The sequence below is a fragment of the Labrus mixtus genome, unplaced genomic scaffold, assembly GCF_963584025.1.
Source record: "Labrus mixtus unplaced genomic scaffold, fLabMix1.1 SCAFFOLD_65, whole genome shotgun sequence".
In the NCBI taxonomy this organism is placed as follows: Eukaryota; Metazoa; Chordata; class Actinopteri; order Labriformes; family Labridae; genus Labrus; species Labrus mixtus.
Window position 1 is genome coordinate 240,001 of NW_026870243.1, and position 16,386 is coordinate 256,386.

Sequence of the window (16,386 nt, forward strand, 5' to 3'; positions counted from 1 at the left end):
GTTTATGGTGAACTCCAGACTGTTCAGGTGGTTTAAGGTGAACTCCAGACTGTTCAGGTGGTTTATGGTGAACTCCAGACTGTTCAGGTGGTTTAAGGTGAACTCCAGACTGTTCAGGTGGTTTAAGGTGAACTCCAGACTGTTCAGGTGGTTTAAGGTGAACTCCAGACTGTTCAGGTGGTTTAAGGTGAACTCCAGACTGTTCAGGTGGTTTATGGTGAATTCCAGACTGTTCAGGTGGTTTATGGTGAACTCCAGACTGTTCAGGTGGTTTATGGTGAACTCCAGACTGTTCAGGTGGTTTAAGGTGAACTCCAGACTGTTCAGGTGGTTTAAGGTGAACTCCAGACTGTTCAGGTGGTTTAAGGTGAACTCCAGACTGTTCAGGTGGTTTATGGTGAATTCCAGACTGTTCAGGTGGTTTATGGTGAACTCCAGACTGTTCAGGTGGTTTATGGTGAACTCCAGACTGTTCAGGTGGTTTAAGGTGAACTCCAGACTGTTCAGGTGGTTTATGGTGAACTCCAGACTGTTCAGGTGGTTTAAGGTGAACTCCAGACTTTTCAGGTGGTTTATGGTGAACTCCAGACTGTTCAGGTGGTTTAAGGTGAACTCCAGACTGTTCAGGTGGTTTAAGGTTTAAGGTGAACTCCAGACTGTTCAGGTGGTTTATGGTGAACTCCAGACTGTTCAGGTGGTTTATGGTGAATTCCAGACTGTTCAGGTGGTTTATGGTGAACTCCAGACTGTTCAGGTGGTTTATGGTGAACTCCAGACTGTTCAGGTGGTTTATGGTGAACTCCAGACTGTTCAGGTGGTTTATGGTGAACTCCAGACTGTTCAGGTGGTTTAAGGTGAACTCCAGACTGTTCAGGTGGTTTAAGGTTTAAGGTGAACTCCAGACTGTTCAGGTGGTTTATGGTGAACTCCAGACTGTTCAGGTGGTTTATGGTGAATTCCAGACTGTTCAGGTGGTTTATGGTGAACTCCAGACTGTTCAGGTGGTTTATGGTGAACTCCAGACTGTTCAGGTGGTTTATGGTGAACTCCAGACTGTTCAGGTGGTTTAAGGTGAACTCCAGACTGTTCAGGTGGTTTAAGGTGAACTCCAGACTGTTCAGGTGGTTTAAGGTGAACTCCAGACTGTTCAGGTGGTTTAAGGTGAACTCCAGACTGTTCAGGTGGTTTATGGTGAATTCCAGACTGTTCAGGTGGTTTATGGTGAACTCCAGACTGTTCAGGTGGTTTATGGTGAACTCCAGACTGTTCAGGTGGTTTAAGGTGAACTCCAGACTGTTCAGGTGGTTTAAGGTGAACTCCAGACTGTTCAGGTGGTTTAAGGTGAACTCCAGACTGTTCAGGTGGTTTATGGTGAATTCCAGACTGTTCAGGTGGTTTATGGTGAACTCCAGACTGTTCAGGTGGTTTATGGTGAACTCCAGACTGTTCAGGTGGTTTAAGGTGAACTCCAGACTGTTCAGGTGGTTTATGGTGAACTCCAGACTGTTCAGGTGGTTTAAGGTGAACTCCAGACTTTTCAGGTGGTTTATGGTGAACTCCAGACTGTTCAGGTGGTTTAAGGTGAACTCCAGACTGTTCAGGTGGTTTAAGGTTTAAGGTGAACTCCAGACTGTTCAGGTGGTTTAAGGTGAACTCCAGACTGTTCAGGTAGTTTAAGGTGAACTCCAGACTGTTCAGGTGGTTTAAGGTTTAAGGTGAACTCCAGACTGTTCAGGTGGTTTAAGGTGAACTCCAGACTGTTCAGGTAGTTTAAGGTGAACTCCAGACTGTTCAGGTGGTTTAAGGTGAACTCCAGACTGTTCAGGTGGTTTAAGGTTTAAGGTGAACTCCAGACTGTTCAGGTGGTTTAAGTTCACATGAATAACTTGAATATTAATGTCTGATGTTATTACTAAATCTGATATTTTGAACACAAAGATCAAATGAAAAGGTGATTGGAACTCTATTGCTCTGAAAGTGAAAACCTACCCAACCTGAAAATACTCTGTGATTAACTCTGCATGGCTAAAGGTATCTGGACACCTGGACCTGTGATGTCATAACCATGAGCTTCATTATGCCCATCCCCTCCTCTGTTGTGAAACAGTCCTCAGACTGTCTGAAGTGTGTGTGTGTGTGTGTGTGTGTGTGTGTGTGTGTGTGTGTGTGTGCTAACTCACCACAGCTGCTGATGTTCATATCCTGCAGAGGGATCCTCGTGATGTTATCAGCACAGTATAACTGTTGGTTGCTAAGCCCCGCCTCCCCTCTCTGTTGCCATAGCTGCAGCCAGCGGATCTCACAGCCACAGGTAAACACCACCTCCTCCAGGTGACTGCAGACACACACACACACACACACAGAGGTCTGATCTGAGTCACATTCACCTTTGTCTGTGTGTGTGTGTGTGTGTGTGTGTGTGTGTGTGTGTGTGTGTGTGTGTGTGTGTGTGTGTGTGTGTGTGTGTGTGTGTGTGTGTGTGACGTCAGATAACACTGAGCTCCCCAGTAACGGTTGCTAGGGAATATAATGAGGGACTCCTAACCCTCAACAGAATCATCTTAGCACACACACAGTCACACACACTTGGTCAGGGAGATTGTCAGACTGTGATTATTGTGTTGACCACAGCAGGTGTGTGTTTATGTGTATAAAGGTGGATGTGTTGTCTGTGATTTCTCGATAATTTGTCAGTGATGTATCGTTGATTTCTTAGTGATGTCTCTGTGATATCTCGATGATGTCTCTGTGATGTCTCTGTGATGTCTCTGTGATGTGTCGGTGATGTCTCTGTGATGTGTCGGTGATGTGTCGTTGATGTGTCGTTGATGTGTCAGTGATGTCTCTGTGATGTCTCTGTGATGTGTCGGTGATGTGTCGGTGATGTGTCGTTGATGTGTCAGTGATGTCTCTGTGATGTCTCTGTGATGTCTCTGTGATGTCTCTGTGATGTGTCGGTGATGTGTCTGTGATGTGTCGTTGATGTCTCAGTGATGTCTCTGTGATGTCTCAGTGATGTCTCTGTGATGTCTCTGTGATGTGTCGGTGATGTGTCGTTGATGTGTCGTTGATGTGTCAGTGATGTCTCTGTGATGTCTCTGTGATGTCTCTGTGATGTGTCGGTGATGTGTCGGTGATGTGTCGTTGATGTGTCAGTGATGTCTCTGTGATGTCTCTGTGATGTGTCGGTGATGTCTCTGTGATGTCTCTGTGATGTGTCGTTGATGTGTCAGTGATGTCTCTGTGATGTCTCTGTGATGTCTCTGTGATGTGTCGGTGATGTGTCGTTGATGTGTCAGTGATGTCTCTGTGATGTCTCTGTGATGTCTCTGTGATGTGTCGGTGATGTGTTGTTGATGTGTCAGTGATGTCTCTGTGATGTCTCTGTGATGTGTCGGTGATGTGTCGGTGATGTGTTGTTGATGTGTCAGTGATGTCTCTGTGATGTCTCTGTGATGTCTCTGTGATGTGTCGGTGATGTGTCGTTGATGTGTCGGTGATGTGTCGGTGATGTCTCTGTGATGTGTCGGTGATGTCTCAGTGATGTCTCTGTGATGTCTCTGTGATGTCTCTGTTATGTCTCTGTGATGTGTCGGTGATGTGTCGTTGATGTGTCGGTGATGTGTCAGTGATGTCTCTGTGATGTGTCTGTGATGTCTCTGTTATGTCTCTGTGATGTGTCGGTGATGTGTCGTTGATGTGTCGGTGATGTGTCAGTGATGTCTCTGTGATGTCTCTGTGATGTCTCTGTTATGTCTCTGTGATTTGTCGGTGATGTGTCGTTGATGTGTCGGTGATGTGTCGTTGATGTGTCAGTGATGTCTCTGTGATGTCTCTGTGATGTCTCTGTGATGTGTCGGTGATGTGTCGGTGATGTGTCGTTGATGTGTCAGTGATGTCTCTGTGATGTCTCTGTGATGTCTCTGTGATGTGTCGGTGATGTGTTGTTGATGTGTCAGTGATGTCTCTGTGATGTCTCTGTGATGTGTCGGTGATGTGTCGGTGATGTGTTGTTGATGTGTCAGTGATGTCTCTGTGATGTCTCTGTGATGTCTCTGTGATGTGTCGGTGATGTGTCGGTGATGTGTTGTTGATGTGTCAGTGATGTCTCTGTGATGTCTCTGTGATGTGTCGGTGATGTGTCGGTGATGTGTCGTTGATGTGTCTGTGATGTGTCGGTGATGTCTCTGTGATGTGTCGGTGATGTCTCAGTGATGTCTCTGTGATGTCTCTGTGATGTCTCTGTTATGTCTCTGTGATGTGTCGGTGATGTGTCGTTGATGTGTCGGTGATGTGTCAGTGATGTCTCTGTGATGTGTCTGTGATGTCTCTGTTATGTCTCTGTGATGTGTCGGTGATGTGTCGTTGATGTGTCGGTGATGTGTCAGTGATGTCTCTGTGATGTCTCTGTGATGTCTCTGTTATGTCTCTGTGATTTGTCGGTGATGTGTCGTTGATGTGTCGGTGATGTGTCAGTGATGTGTCAGTGATGTCTCTGTGATGTCTCTGTGATGTCTCTGTTATGTCTCTGTGATGTGTCAGTGATGTCTTTGTGATGTGTCTGTGATGTCTCAGTGATGTCTTTGTGATGTGTCTGTGATGTCTCAGTGATGTCTCTGTGATGTCTCTGTGATGTCTCTGTTATGTCTCTGTGATGTGTCGGTGATGTGTCGGTGATGTGTCGGTGATGTGTCAGTGATGTCTCTGTGATGTCTCTGTCATGTCTCTGTGATGTCTCTGTGATGTGTCTGTGATGTTAGGACGTTAGGACCTGGATGACCAGAAATTTTTTGCTACTTAACTCAGACAAGACTGAAGTTATTGTGCTTGGCCCTAAGAACCTCAGAGAGACTTTTTCTAGTGATGTGACTGTCCTTAATGACATCAGCCTGGCATCTAGCACCACTGTTAGGAATCTAGGAGTTATTTTTGATCAAGATATGTCTTTTAGCTCTCACATCAGTCAAGTTTCAAGAACAGCCTACTTTCACCTTCGTAATATATCCAAGATCAGGAATATCCTGTCGCAAAGTGATGCAGAAAAACTAGTTCATGCATTTGTTACCTCCAGACTGGATTATTGTAACTCTCTTTTGTCAGGGTGCTCTGGCAAATCTCTAAAGACTCTTCAACGGGTCCAGAATTCTGCAGCTCGTGTACTGACCAGAACCAGGAAATGGGACCACATTACTCCTGTCCTGGCTTCTCTGCACTGGCTCCCTATACAGTCTAGAATAGAATTCAAGATCCTTCTTCTCACCTACAAAGCTCTAAATGGCCAGGCACCATCTTATCTTAAGGAGCTACTAGTACTGTACTGTCCCTCGAGAGCGTTGCGGTCCCGGAGTGCAGGCCTGCTGGTGGTACCTACAGTCTCCAAGTGTACTATGGGGGGTAAAGCCTTCAGTTATCGGGCTCCTCTCCTCTGGAACTGCCTTCCAGCCGGGGTCCGGGAGGCAGACACAGTCTGTATTTTTAAGATTAGACTTAAAACTTTCCTTTTTGATAAATCTTATAGTTAGGGCTGGTGTAGACCAGCTCTTAGTTATGCTGCTATAGGCTTAGACTACCGGGGGAACTGGCACCCTGAGCTCCTCTCTCTCTCTCTCTCTCTCTCTCTCTCTCTCTCTGCATATACAGTACATCATATTACTGCATGTATCTATCTATAAATCTCAGTCACTAACCACCTACTTTCCTGGGAGCTCTTGAGCTCTCCTAGGCTCCTCAAGATCGTCGGTTGATGTCTCTGTGATGTCTCTGTGATGTGTCAGTGATGTCTCTGTGATGTCTCTGTGATGTGTCGGTGATGTGTCGTTGATGTGTCGGTGATGTCTCTGTGATGTCTCGGTGATGTGTCGGTGATGTGTCAGTGATGTCTCGGTGATGTGTCGGTGATGTCTCAGTGATGTCTCAGTGATGTCTCAGTGATGTCTCTGTGATGTCTCGGTGATGTCTCTGTGATGTCTCGGTGATGTCTCTGTGATGTCTCAAATATTTCTCAGTAATGTCTCTGTGATGTCTAGATGATTTCTCAGTAATGTCTCTGTGATGTCTCTGTGATTTCTCGGGAATGTCCCGGTGATGTCTCGATGATTTCTCAGTAATGTCTTGGTGATATTGAGATGATTTCTCAGTAATGTCTCGGTGATGTCTTGGTCATGTCTCGATGATTTCTCAGTAATGTCTCGGTGATTTCTCGGTGATTTCTCGGTGATGTCTCAGTGATGTCTCAGTGATGTCTCGGTGATGTCACCGAGCACCTGAGCAGAGCAGCGAGCAGCACCTGAGCAGAGCAGCGTACTACGGTGAGCGTATTGCATCATTTTCTGTTCTGTTCTCCTCTGTACTGTGTTACTTTGTACCTACTCTTAGCTTAGCTTAGCAGTTAGCTTTACAATGGCTTCTTTTTCTGTCTCTCCCTCTCCTGATCTCTCCTGCTCTACGTGTCAGATGTTAAGTTATTCCTCGTCCTCCTTTAGTGATAATGATACATGTAAGAAATGTAGTTTATTTTTAACTTCGGAGGCGAGGGTGTCTGAGTTAGAGAGACGGCTCCGCACCATTGAGTCAGAGTCATCGTATGCAGCAGTAGTTAGCCAGCCACCTGTAGCCGGTGCGGGCCGACATAGCTTGGCTTCCCCCCCGGTAGCTCCCGAGCAGTCAGGAGGCGGTGGCTGGGTTACTGTCCGAGGGAAGCATAGTCGAAAATCGAAACTCACGGTTCCCCACCAATCACTTCACGTTTCAAACAAATTTTCCCCACTCATTGACACACCCGCTGAGAACAAAACTCTGATTATCGGCACTAATGACTCCCGACTACGCCAGTCTGAAGTCACTAAGGTTAATGTGGAGTCGGTGTGTACTAAGACGATGTCGGACTCCGTAGTGTTCTCTGGTCCCCTCCCAAATCAGACCAGTGATGACATGTATAGCCGCATGTCATCACTCAACCGCTGGCTGTCGAGGTGGTGTCCAGCACACGATGTGGGCTTCATAGATAACTGGCAGTCTTTTTGGGGAAAACCTGGTCTGCTAGCTAGAGACGGCATCCATCCCACTTTGGACGGTGCAGCTCTATTATCTAGAAACATAGCAGAGGTTATTAGTCCAAAACCCTGACAACAACACAGAGTTCAGACCAGGAGGCAGAGCTGCAGTCTTACACACTTCTCTGCGCCTCCCTTAGATCTGTCTCCCAGTCACTATAGCTGTAATTCTGAATCGAACTGTAGTTATACTATAGGTACTGTGTCTGTCCCCCGGCCCAGACCCGTTTTTTATAAGTCATCCAAATGGCGTGGATCGTCAAAATCTCATTAGAATCAAAACTACGAATACGATTTTGCTACAAGATCGGAGGATTCACTGTGGACTTTTGAACATTAGGTCCTTAGCATCCAAATCTCTTTTAGTGAATGATCTGATATCAGATCAGCATATTGATTTACTTTCTTTGACTGAAACCTGGCTGTGTCGAGATGAATATGTTAGTTTGAATGAATCCACTCCTCCCAGTCATTTTAATACTCATATACCTCGAGACACCGGACGAGGTGGTGGAGTAGCAGCTATTTTTAATTCCAGTCTTTTAATTAACCCTCGACCAAAGCTGAATTTTTCTTCTTTTGAAAGCCTTGTTCTTAGTCTTCCACATCCAGTCTCAAGAACCTTTCAGCCAGTTCTAGTTGTTGTAGTTTACCGTCCTCCTGGCCCATATTCTGAGTTTCTATCTGAATTTGCTGAATTTTTATCAGATTTAGTCCTTAGCAGTGATAGAATAAGTGTTGTAGGTGACTGCAATATCCATGTGGATGTTGATAATGATAGCCTTAGCACAGCTTTCATGTCATTATTAGACTCTATTGGTTTCACCCAGGGTGTAAACGAACCTACTCATCGTTTTAACCACACCCTGGATCTTGTTTTAGCTTATGGCATTGAAATCCATAACCTTACAGTTTTCCTAGAAAATCCTCTTCTATCAGACCATTTTTTTATTACATTTGATTTTGTCCTACTAGAATTACCTCTGCCTGGAAGAGGTGTGCTTTCTAGAAGTTTGTCGGATAGTGCTGTAGCTAGATTTAAGGAAGCTATTTCAGCTGCTTTTGATTCAGTACCGTGTTTCAACCCAGTTGGAAACTCTTATGATAGCTTTAGTCCCTCTCAGCTAGATCAGTTTGTTGATAGTGCAGTGGATTCACTGAGAGTTACTCTGGATTCGATTGCTCCCCTGGAACGGAGGGTTGTCAAGCGGCAGAGAGTGGCTCCATGGTTCAACTCAGAAACCCGTACTCTAAAACAATCGTCGCAGAATTTTGAAAGAATATGGCGCTCAACCAAAATGGTAGAATCTTGTTTATTCTGACAGGATAGTCATAGAAGATATATGAAGGCTCTACGTCACGCCCAAGCTGCCTACTACTCCTCTCTAATCGAGGAAAACAAAGGAAATCCTAGATACCTTTTCAGCACTGTAGCCAGGCTGACAGAGAGTCATGGCTCCATTGAGCCTTGTATTCCTTTAGCCCTCAGCAGTAATGATTTCCTGAGCTTTTTCAACAACATAATTCTAGCCATCAGAGACAAAATTGGCAACCTCCTGCCCTTACCTGGTGCAGATACGTCTGATACGGCAGAGACAGTTCCAGGACCAGATATTAGTCTAGACTGTTTTTATCCAATCGACCTTTCAGAGCTAAATTCCATTTTTTCTGTGTTGAAACCGTCAACCTGTCTTTTGGACCCAATCCCAACCAAGCTGTTTAAGGAAGTCTTTCCCTTAGTTAGCAACTCTATATTAGATATGATCATTTTGTCTTTACTGACAGGCTATGTACCACAGGCATTTAAAGTAGCGGTAATCAAACCTCTACTTAAAAAGCCTACTCTAGATTCAGGAACTCTAGCTAACTATAGGCCTATATCCAACCTTCCTGTTATCTCAAAGATCCTGGAGAAGGTGGTAGCTAATCAGCTGTGTGACTTTCTCCATGACAACAGTTTATTTGAGGAGTTTCAGTCAGGATTTAGAGTCCACCATAGCACTGAGACTGCACTAGTTAAAGTTACAAACAATCTACTTCTAGCTTCAGACAGGGGACTTCTCTCTGTGCTCGTCTTGTTAAATCTTAGTGCTGCTTTTGACACCATTGACCATCAGATCCTATTATACAGACTAGAACATTTACTTGGAATTACAGGGACTGCTTTAAGTTGGTTTGAATCCTACTTATCAGACCGATCTCAGTTTGTACATGTTAATGATTAGTCCTCTATGCACACTAAAGTTTGCCATGGAGTCCCACAAGGTTCAGTGCTTGGACCAATTCTCTTTACATTATATATGCTTCCTCTGGGAAATATTATGAGGAAACACTCCATACAGTTTCATTGTTATGCAGATGATACTTAGCTTTATGTATCAATGAAGCCCGATGGCACCAGTCAGTTATGTCAGCTAGAAACGTGCCTTAAGGACGTTAGGACCTGGATGACCAGAATTTTTTTGCTACTTAACTCAGACAAGACTGCAGTTATTGTGCTAGGCCCTAAAAACCTCAGAGAGACTTTTTCTAGTGATTTGACTGTCCTTAGTGACATCAGCCTGGCATCTAGCACCACTGTTAGGAATCTAGCAGTTCTTTTTGATCAATATATGTCCTTTAGCTCTCACATCAGTCAAGTTTCAAGAACAGCCTATTTTCACCTTTGTAATATATCCAAGATCAGCAATATCCTGTCGCAAAATGATGCAGAAAAACTAGTTCATGCATTTGTTACCTCCAGACTGGATTATTGTAACTCTCTTTTGTCAGGGTGCTCTGGCAAGTCTCTAAATACTCTTCAACTAGTCCAGAACGCTGCAGCTCGTGTACTGACCAGAACTAGGAAAAGGGACCACATTACTCCTGTCCTGGCTTCTCTGCACTGGCTCCCTATACAGTCTAGAATAGAATTCAAGATCCTTCTTCTCACTTACAAAGCTCTAAATGGCCAGGCACCATCTTATCTTAAGGAACGTGCTGTACTGTCCCTCGAGAGCGTTGCGGTCCCGGAGTGCAGGCCTGCTGGTGGTACCTACAGTCTCTAAGTGTACTATGGGGGGTAAAGCCTTCAGTTATCGGGCTCCTCTCCTCTGGAACCGCCTTCCAGCCGGGGTCCGGGAGGCAGACACAGTCTGTATTTCTAAGAATAGACTTAAAACTTTCCTTTTTGATAAATCTTATAGTTAGGGCTGGTGTAGACCAGCTCTTAGTTATGCTGCTATAGGCTTAGACTACCAGGGGAACTGGCACCCTGAGCTCCTGTCTCTCTCTCTCTCTCTCTCTCTCTCTCTCTCTGTGCATATACAGTACATCATATTACTGCATGTATCTATCTGTAAATCTCAGTCACTAACCACCTACTTTCCTGGGAGCTCTTGAGCTCTCTTAGGCTCCTCAAGATCATTGGTTGACAGCCTGCCAGAACAACCCCCACCCCAACCTTACCCCCTCCCCACTGGATCGTTGGTTGACGGCCTGCCAGAACATTCTTTCTCAGTGATGTCTCGATGATTTCTCATGATATTTTCTTCGTTCCTTTTTGATCAAAGCTGTGTTTTACTTTTTCATGAGATTATAAAAGGTTCAAGTTGACTGAGATTTGTAAAATATGAGCTCAGAGGATTCAGCACCACGGACAGCAGCCGTCTGATTCTACAGAAATATTTCCATGCGTGTGTGTGTGTGTGTGTGTATTTGTATGTGTGTGTGTGTTTGCATGTGTGTTTGCATGTGTGTTTGCGTGTGTGTGTGTGTGTGTGTGTGTGTGTGTATCATATGAGGGGAAAATAAATCTCACAGTCCAGAGAGCTGCAGGTGTTCAAAGATCTGCCAAGACAGCGTGGAGATCGGATTCTTCGACAGATTTCTGGGAAACAGAGACAAGAAAGGTAGGGAACCGGTTGGGAACAGGTAAACAGGTGTGAACAGGTGTGAACAGGTAAACAGGTGAACAGGTGAAAACAGGTACGAACAGGTAAACAGGTGTGAACAGGTGAAAACAGGTGTGAACAGGTAAACAGGTGGGAACAGGTGTGAACAGGTGAACAGGTGTGAACAGGTAAACAGGTGTGAACAGGTGAAAACAGGTGTGAACAGGTGAACAGGTGACATTACTCCCTCTAGGCCTGTTTCTCTGTTACCAACCCTTCTTGCCTACGACCTGTCTTCTTTGTTAGATCCTTGACCTGACCTCTGACCTCGAGCTCTGCCCCAGCAGTCCTTCTTCCTGTCTGCCTCTCCCTTTGGCTGTGTGCTGTTTCTCTGCAGCTTTGCAACAAAATGACTTAACCAGTTTACCCCCATGATGTACCTATTTATCATATCTAGTGGTTTTTAACAACTCAGCACTGGAATAAGGGATGTGCATGTGTTTGCTGACTTTTTCCACTACACACACTTTTAGACAAGATTCCACACACACACACACACCAGACACACACACACACCACAGACACACACCACAGACACACACACACACACACACACACACACACACACACACACTCCGCAGACACACTGCTGATTTGAAGGTTTCACGTGTACTCACATGTAGCGTAGTTGGGGGTTCTTGGAAAAAACTCGAGCTTGTATCGTGTGCAAGTTACTCCTCGTAATAGTTCTGAAATACACAAGTACACACACACACACACACACACACACACACACACACACACACAAACACACAGTGAATACACACACAGCTGTGTATTTTCTATGAACTGAACTAACTTCCATGTTTCTTATTCTCATTTCTGAACTTGTTTATATTCCACTGTTGTGGTGTTAAGATAATTTTTCTACGTCTGAGAAACTCAAAGTGACGTCAGTGTGATGAGAAACAGTAGAAACATATTCATATGTTATTTCTTTATATGTATTTATATATTGTGTGTTTGATTGTGTTGTGACTCACAGTCTCTGCAGACCCGTGTACAGCTCCATGTCCATGTCTCTTAACGTCTGCAGACCCGTCCAGTTCTCGATGTGTCTGCAAGCACAGGAAACACCTTCAGATCAATCAACATCATCATCCAATCAACAATCAATCAACATCATGCTTCAATCAACAATCAATCATCATCCACTCAATAATCAATCAACATCATCCTCCAATCAACAATCATTCAACATCATCCTCCAATCAACAATCAACATCAAATCAACAATCAATCAACATCATCCTCCAATCAACAAACAATCATCATCCACTCAATAATCAATCAACATCATCCTCCAATCAACAATCAATCAACATCAAATCAACAATCAATCAACATCATCCTCCAATAAACAATCAACATCAAATCAACAATCAATCAACATCATCCTCCAATCAACAAACAATCATCATCCACTCAATAATCAATCAACATCATCCTCCAATCAACAATCAATCAACATCAAATCAACAATCAATCAACATCATCCTCCAATCAACAATCAATCAACATCATCCTCCAATCAACAAACAATCATCATCCACTCAATAATCAATCAACATCATCCTCCAATCAACAATCAATCAACATCAAATCAACAATCAATCAACATCATCCTTCAATCAACAAACCATCAACATCAATTCAACAATTAATCAACATCATCCTCCAATCAAGAATCAATCAACATCATCATCCAATCAACAATCAATCAACATCATCATCCAATCAACAATCAATCAACATCATCTTCCAATCAACAATCAATCAACATCAAATCAACAATCAATCAACATCATCCTTCAATCAACAAACAATCAACATCCATTCAACAATCAATCAACATCATCCTCCAATCAACAATCAATCAACATCATCCTCCAATCAACAATCAACCAACATCATCATCCAATCAACAATCAATCAACATCATCCTCCAATCAACAATCAACATCAAATCAACAATCAATCAACATCATCCTTCAATCAACATCAAATTAACAATCAATCAACATCATCCTTCAATCAACAAACAATCAACCTCAACTCAACAATTAATCAACATCATCCTCCAATCAAGAATCAATCAACATCATCTTCCAATCAACAATTAATCAACATCATCCTCCAATCAAGAATCAATCAACATCATCTTCCAATAAACAATCAATCAACATCATCATCCAATCAACAATCAATCAACATCATCCTCCAATCAAGAATCAATCAACATCATCTTCCAATCAACAATCAATCAACATCATCATCCAATCAACAATCAATCAACATCATCCTCCAATCAACAATAATCAACATCAAATCAACAATCAATCAACATCATCCTTCAATCAACAAACAATCATCATCCATTCAACAATCAGTCAACATCAGCCTCCAATCAACAATCAATCAACATCCAATCAACAATCAATCAACATCATCCTCCAATCAACAATCAATCAACATCATCCTCCAATCAACAATCAATCAACATCATCCTCCAATCAACAATCAATCAATATCCAATCAACAATCAATCAACATCATCCTCCAATCAACAATCAATCAACATCCAATCAACAATCAATCAACATCATCATCCAATCAACAATCAATCAACATCATCATCCAATCAACAATCAATCAACATCATCCTCCAATCAACAATCAACATCATCCTTCAATCAACAAACAATCAACATCAAATCAACAATCAATCAACATCATCCTCCAATCAACAATCAACATCATCCTTCAATCAACAATCAACATCATCCTTCAATCAACAAACAATCAACATCATCCTTCAATCAACAATCAATCAACATCAAATCAACACTCAATCAACATCATCCTTCAATCAACATGATGGTTGATGGATCAAATTGTGTCCACTGAAAGTCGTTCTTTTTGTCCCTGACAGGCTCCGGTTGTTATTCTCAGTGTGTGACATCACTACATAATGAGACCTTTAGATGATCATAAATGTGAAGATCTCTCACTTGGCCTCTCTCTCTGTGAACAGGTGACTCCAGATCTCGCCTCCAGACCACACATTCTCTAAAAATCAGTTTGTGTCTCGGTGGCACCCCCTCTGGTGATAATCAGTAACTGCAGCTGAGTTTATTAACCTCTGTATGACCTCATCTGAACTCTGGGTTTGTTCTGGTTCTGTTTAAAGTGTCATCTGTAGTCAACCATCTTTGTATTGCTTGTTGCCATAGTAACAGTAAACCTTTATTTCATATCCGGCCACTCACAAACACACGTACTGACACATAGACACACACACACACTCGACACTGCGATGTGTGCTTGGTCCAGAAAGCAGGAAGTATTGACGTGTCAGAGAGCATCAGCTCGTTACTGAAGGAAATATTGACGCTGATTCATTTTCATAATTGACCGAGTTTAAATATCGACCACAAGTATTGATGATATGTCATCATGTGTCATAAAGAACACACACACACAGACACATTAACACAGACACACACAGACACAGACACACACACACACACACACACACACACACACACGCACACACGCACACACACACACACACACACACACACACACGTAAACACACACACTCCTGGTGTTGAGGTCTAATAATGTTTTGTTTAGTTCAGGTGTTTTTAGCTGTCACTGTCCTGGCTCCGTACCATTGAGTGCTTTGTGGAGCTACGACTTCAATCAAAGGTTTGACGTATAAAATCTCTCTCTACGCAGACGACGCCCTGCTGTACTTGGTCCAGATAGAGACCTCAATCTTGCCTGAACGTATACAAACGTTTGTGTGTCATTCCCAACAGTGTGCTATAGCATGCTCGTCTCCACAAAACAGATTCCCTTTTTTTTTTACCTAAAGAAATAACATACCTTGGGATAAGAATTTAAATGGTTAATTTTGATATGAAAGAAAAAAAATAATTTAAATTTCAAAATTAAAGTCGTAAATTTATTACTTTATTCTCGTAAATTCACGACTTTAAACTTGAAATTTTAGATTTTTTTTTCTTTCAAATCAAAATGAACCATTCCTTAAGAGAAGGACCAATTCTTATCCCAAGGTATGTTATTTTACAATAATCTCAGAAATTTACGATTTTGAGTTCAGTCTGCGTGAAAATGATGAAAGTAGAACTCCTATGGTAGACCTAGTAGTCATCTGCAGACACAACTTCCTCCCAGTCAGTGTGGTTCTTTCTTCAGTTTCTTGCAGAATCTTTTCAGGGTCCTGATATTTTATGACAATGTGAAGCTGAGCCAAAAGCATGTGAAGTTTCATATCTGCAAAACACAACTATGGTATATTTGTGTCTGTTATCAATCTGCCTTGTTAAAGTGTCTCATGTGCAGAGCCAGTTTGTGTTCAAACATCATTTTACAAATAAACAAGTTCTTGCAAGTTGAAGTGAAACCTTCTCTTGAACTGGAGCGTATTTCATTATTAGTGAAACCTTTACTAAAGTATAACAAGATGCTCCTAGTTTGTAATTTTTGAACAGGCAGCTGCTGCTCTTATATAGACTAAAATAACGACATTAATCTCATAAATAAAAAAGTAAAAATTAAACTTTATTCTTTATTCTTGTAAATCTACGTCTCTAATCTTGAATTTTTTTTTTTTCTTCGTTTTATTACAGACATGGGTCAGGGTCCTCTATTAAATATTTTTTAACTCATATCAGAAATATAGCTTATTAACACACACACACACACACACACACACACACACACACACACACATTGACACACACACACACACACACACACACACACACACACTCTCTGACATACACATACACATACACATACACACACCGATCACGGAGGTGTGAGCAGCAGCGGACTCACATGGAGGAGATGTTCTGGAAGAGGTCCTCGATGCCCCCGCTGATGTTCGCCGAGCTCCCGGTGCCCTGAAAGGAGAGCAGCGGGAAGATTGAGCTGCTGTCCGACTTGTTACAGAAGATCTCTGCGGGGGAGCAGGAGCAGGTGGGCGGGCAGTCCGGCAGGGAGCTCAGGTATCCATGAAAACACACGCTGCTGATCAGAAACAAAACCCTCCAGCTGCCAGGACGCAGGGGAAACACCGCGCTGAATCCCGGGCCGAACCTCTCCATACCGTCACGACTCAGGATCCCCGATCAGTCCGCAACTTCCCAACCAGCACCGACAAAAACACTCAGATCCTCCTGTCCGCTCTGCGCCTGCGTGGGACTGTGAGCGCTGCTCTCACCTTTTTCTCACAGAACACACACATCTATCTTTATGTGTGTGTGTGTGTGTGTGTGTGTGTGTGTGTGTGTGTGTGTGTGTGTGTGTGTGTGTTCGAGTGTGTCAGAGGTATTGATGATGCCAGTCACGGCTCCCCCGCTCTTCTAAAA

General features: G+C 43.1%; 1 protein-coding gene across 2 annotated transcripts in view; it reads right to left on the reverse strand.

Moving 5' to 3' along the window:
- Positions 1-16,084, reverse strand: part of LOC132967154 (NT-3 growth factor receptor-like) — a 33,595-nt gene extending 17,511 nt beyond the window's left edge. The window contains exons 1-5 of one of the 2 annotated variants that reach the window (XM_061034011.1): positions 15,854-16,084; positions 11,968-12,042; positions 11,602-11,673; positions 10,852-10,920; positions 2,181-2,335 (exon numbers count right to left, since the gene is read on the reverse strand). In XM_061034011.1, coding sequence (XP_060889994.1) covers positions 2,181-2,335; positions 10,852-10,920; positions 11,602-11,673; positions 11,968-12,002 — 331 coding nt within the window. In that variant the 5' untranslated portion in view covers positions 12,003-12,042; positions 15,854-16,084. Of the gene's footprint in view, positions 1-2,180; positions 2,336-10,851; positions 11,459-11,601; positions 11,674-11,967; positions 12,043-15,853 lie in introns of those variants that run through there. The other variant, XM_061034010.1, reaches the window with a different exon arrangement.
- Positions 16,085-16,386: the final 302 nt, after the last annotated feature.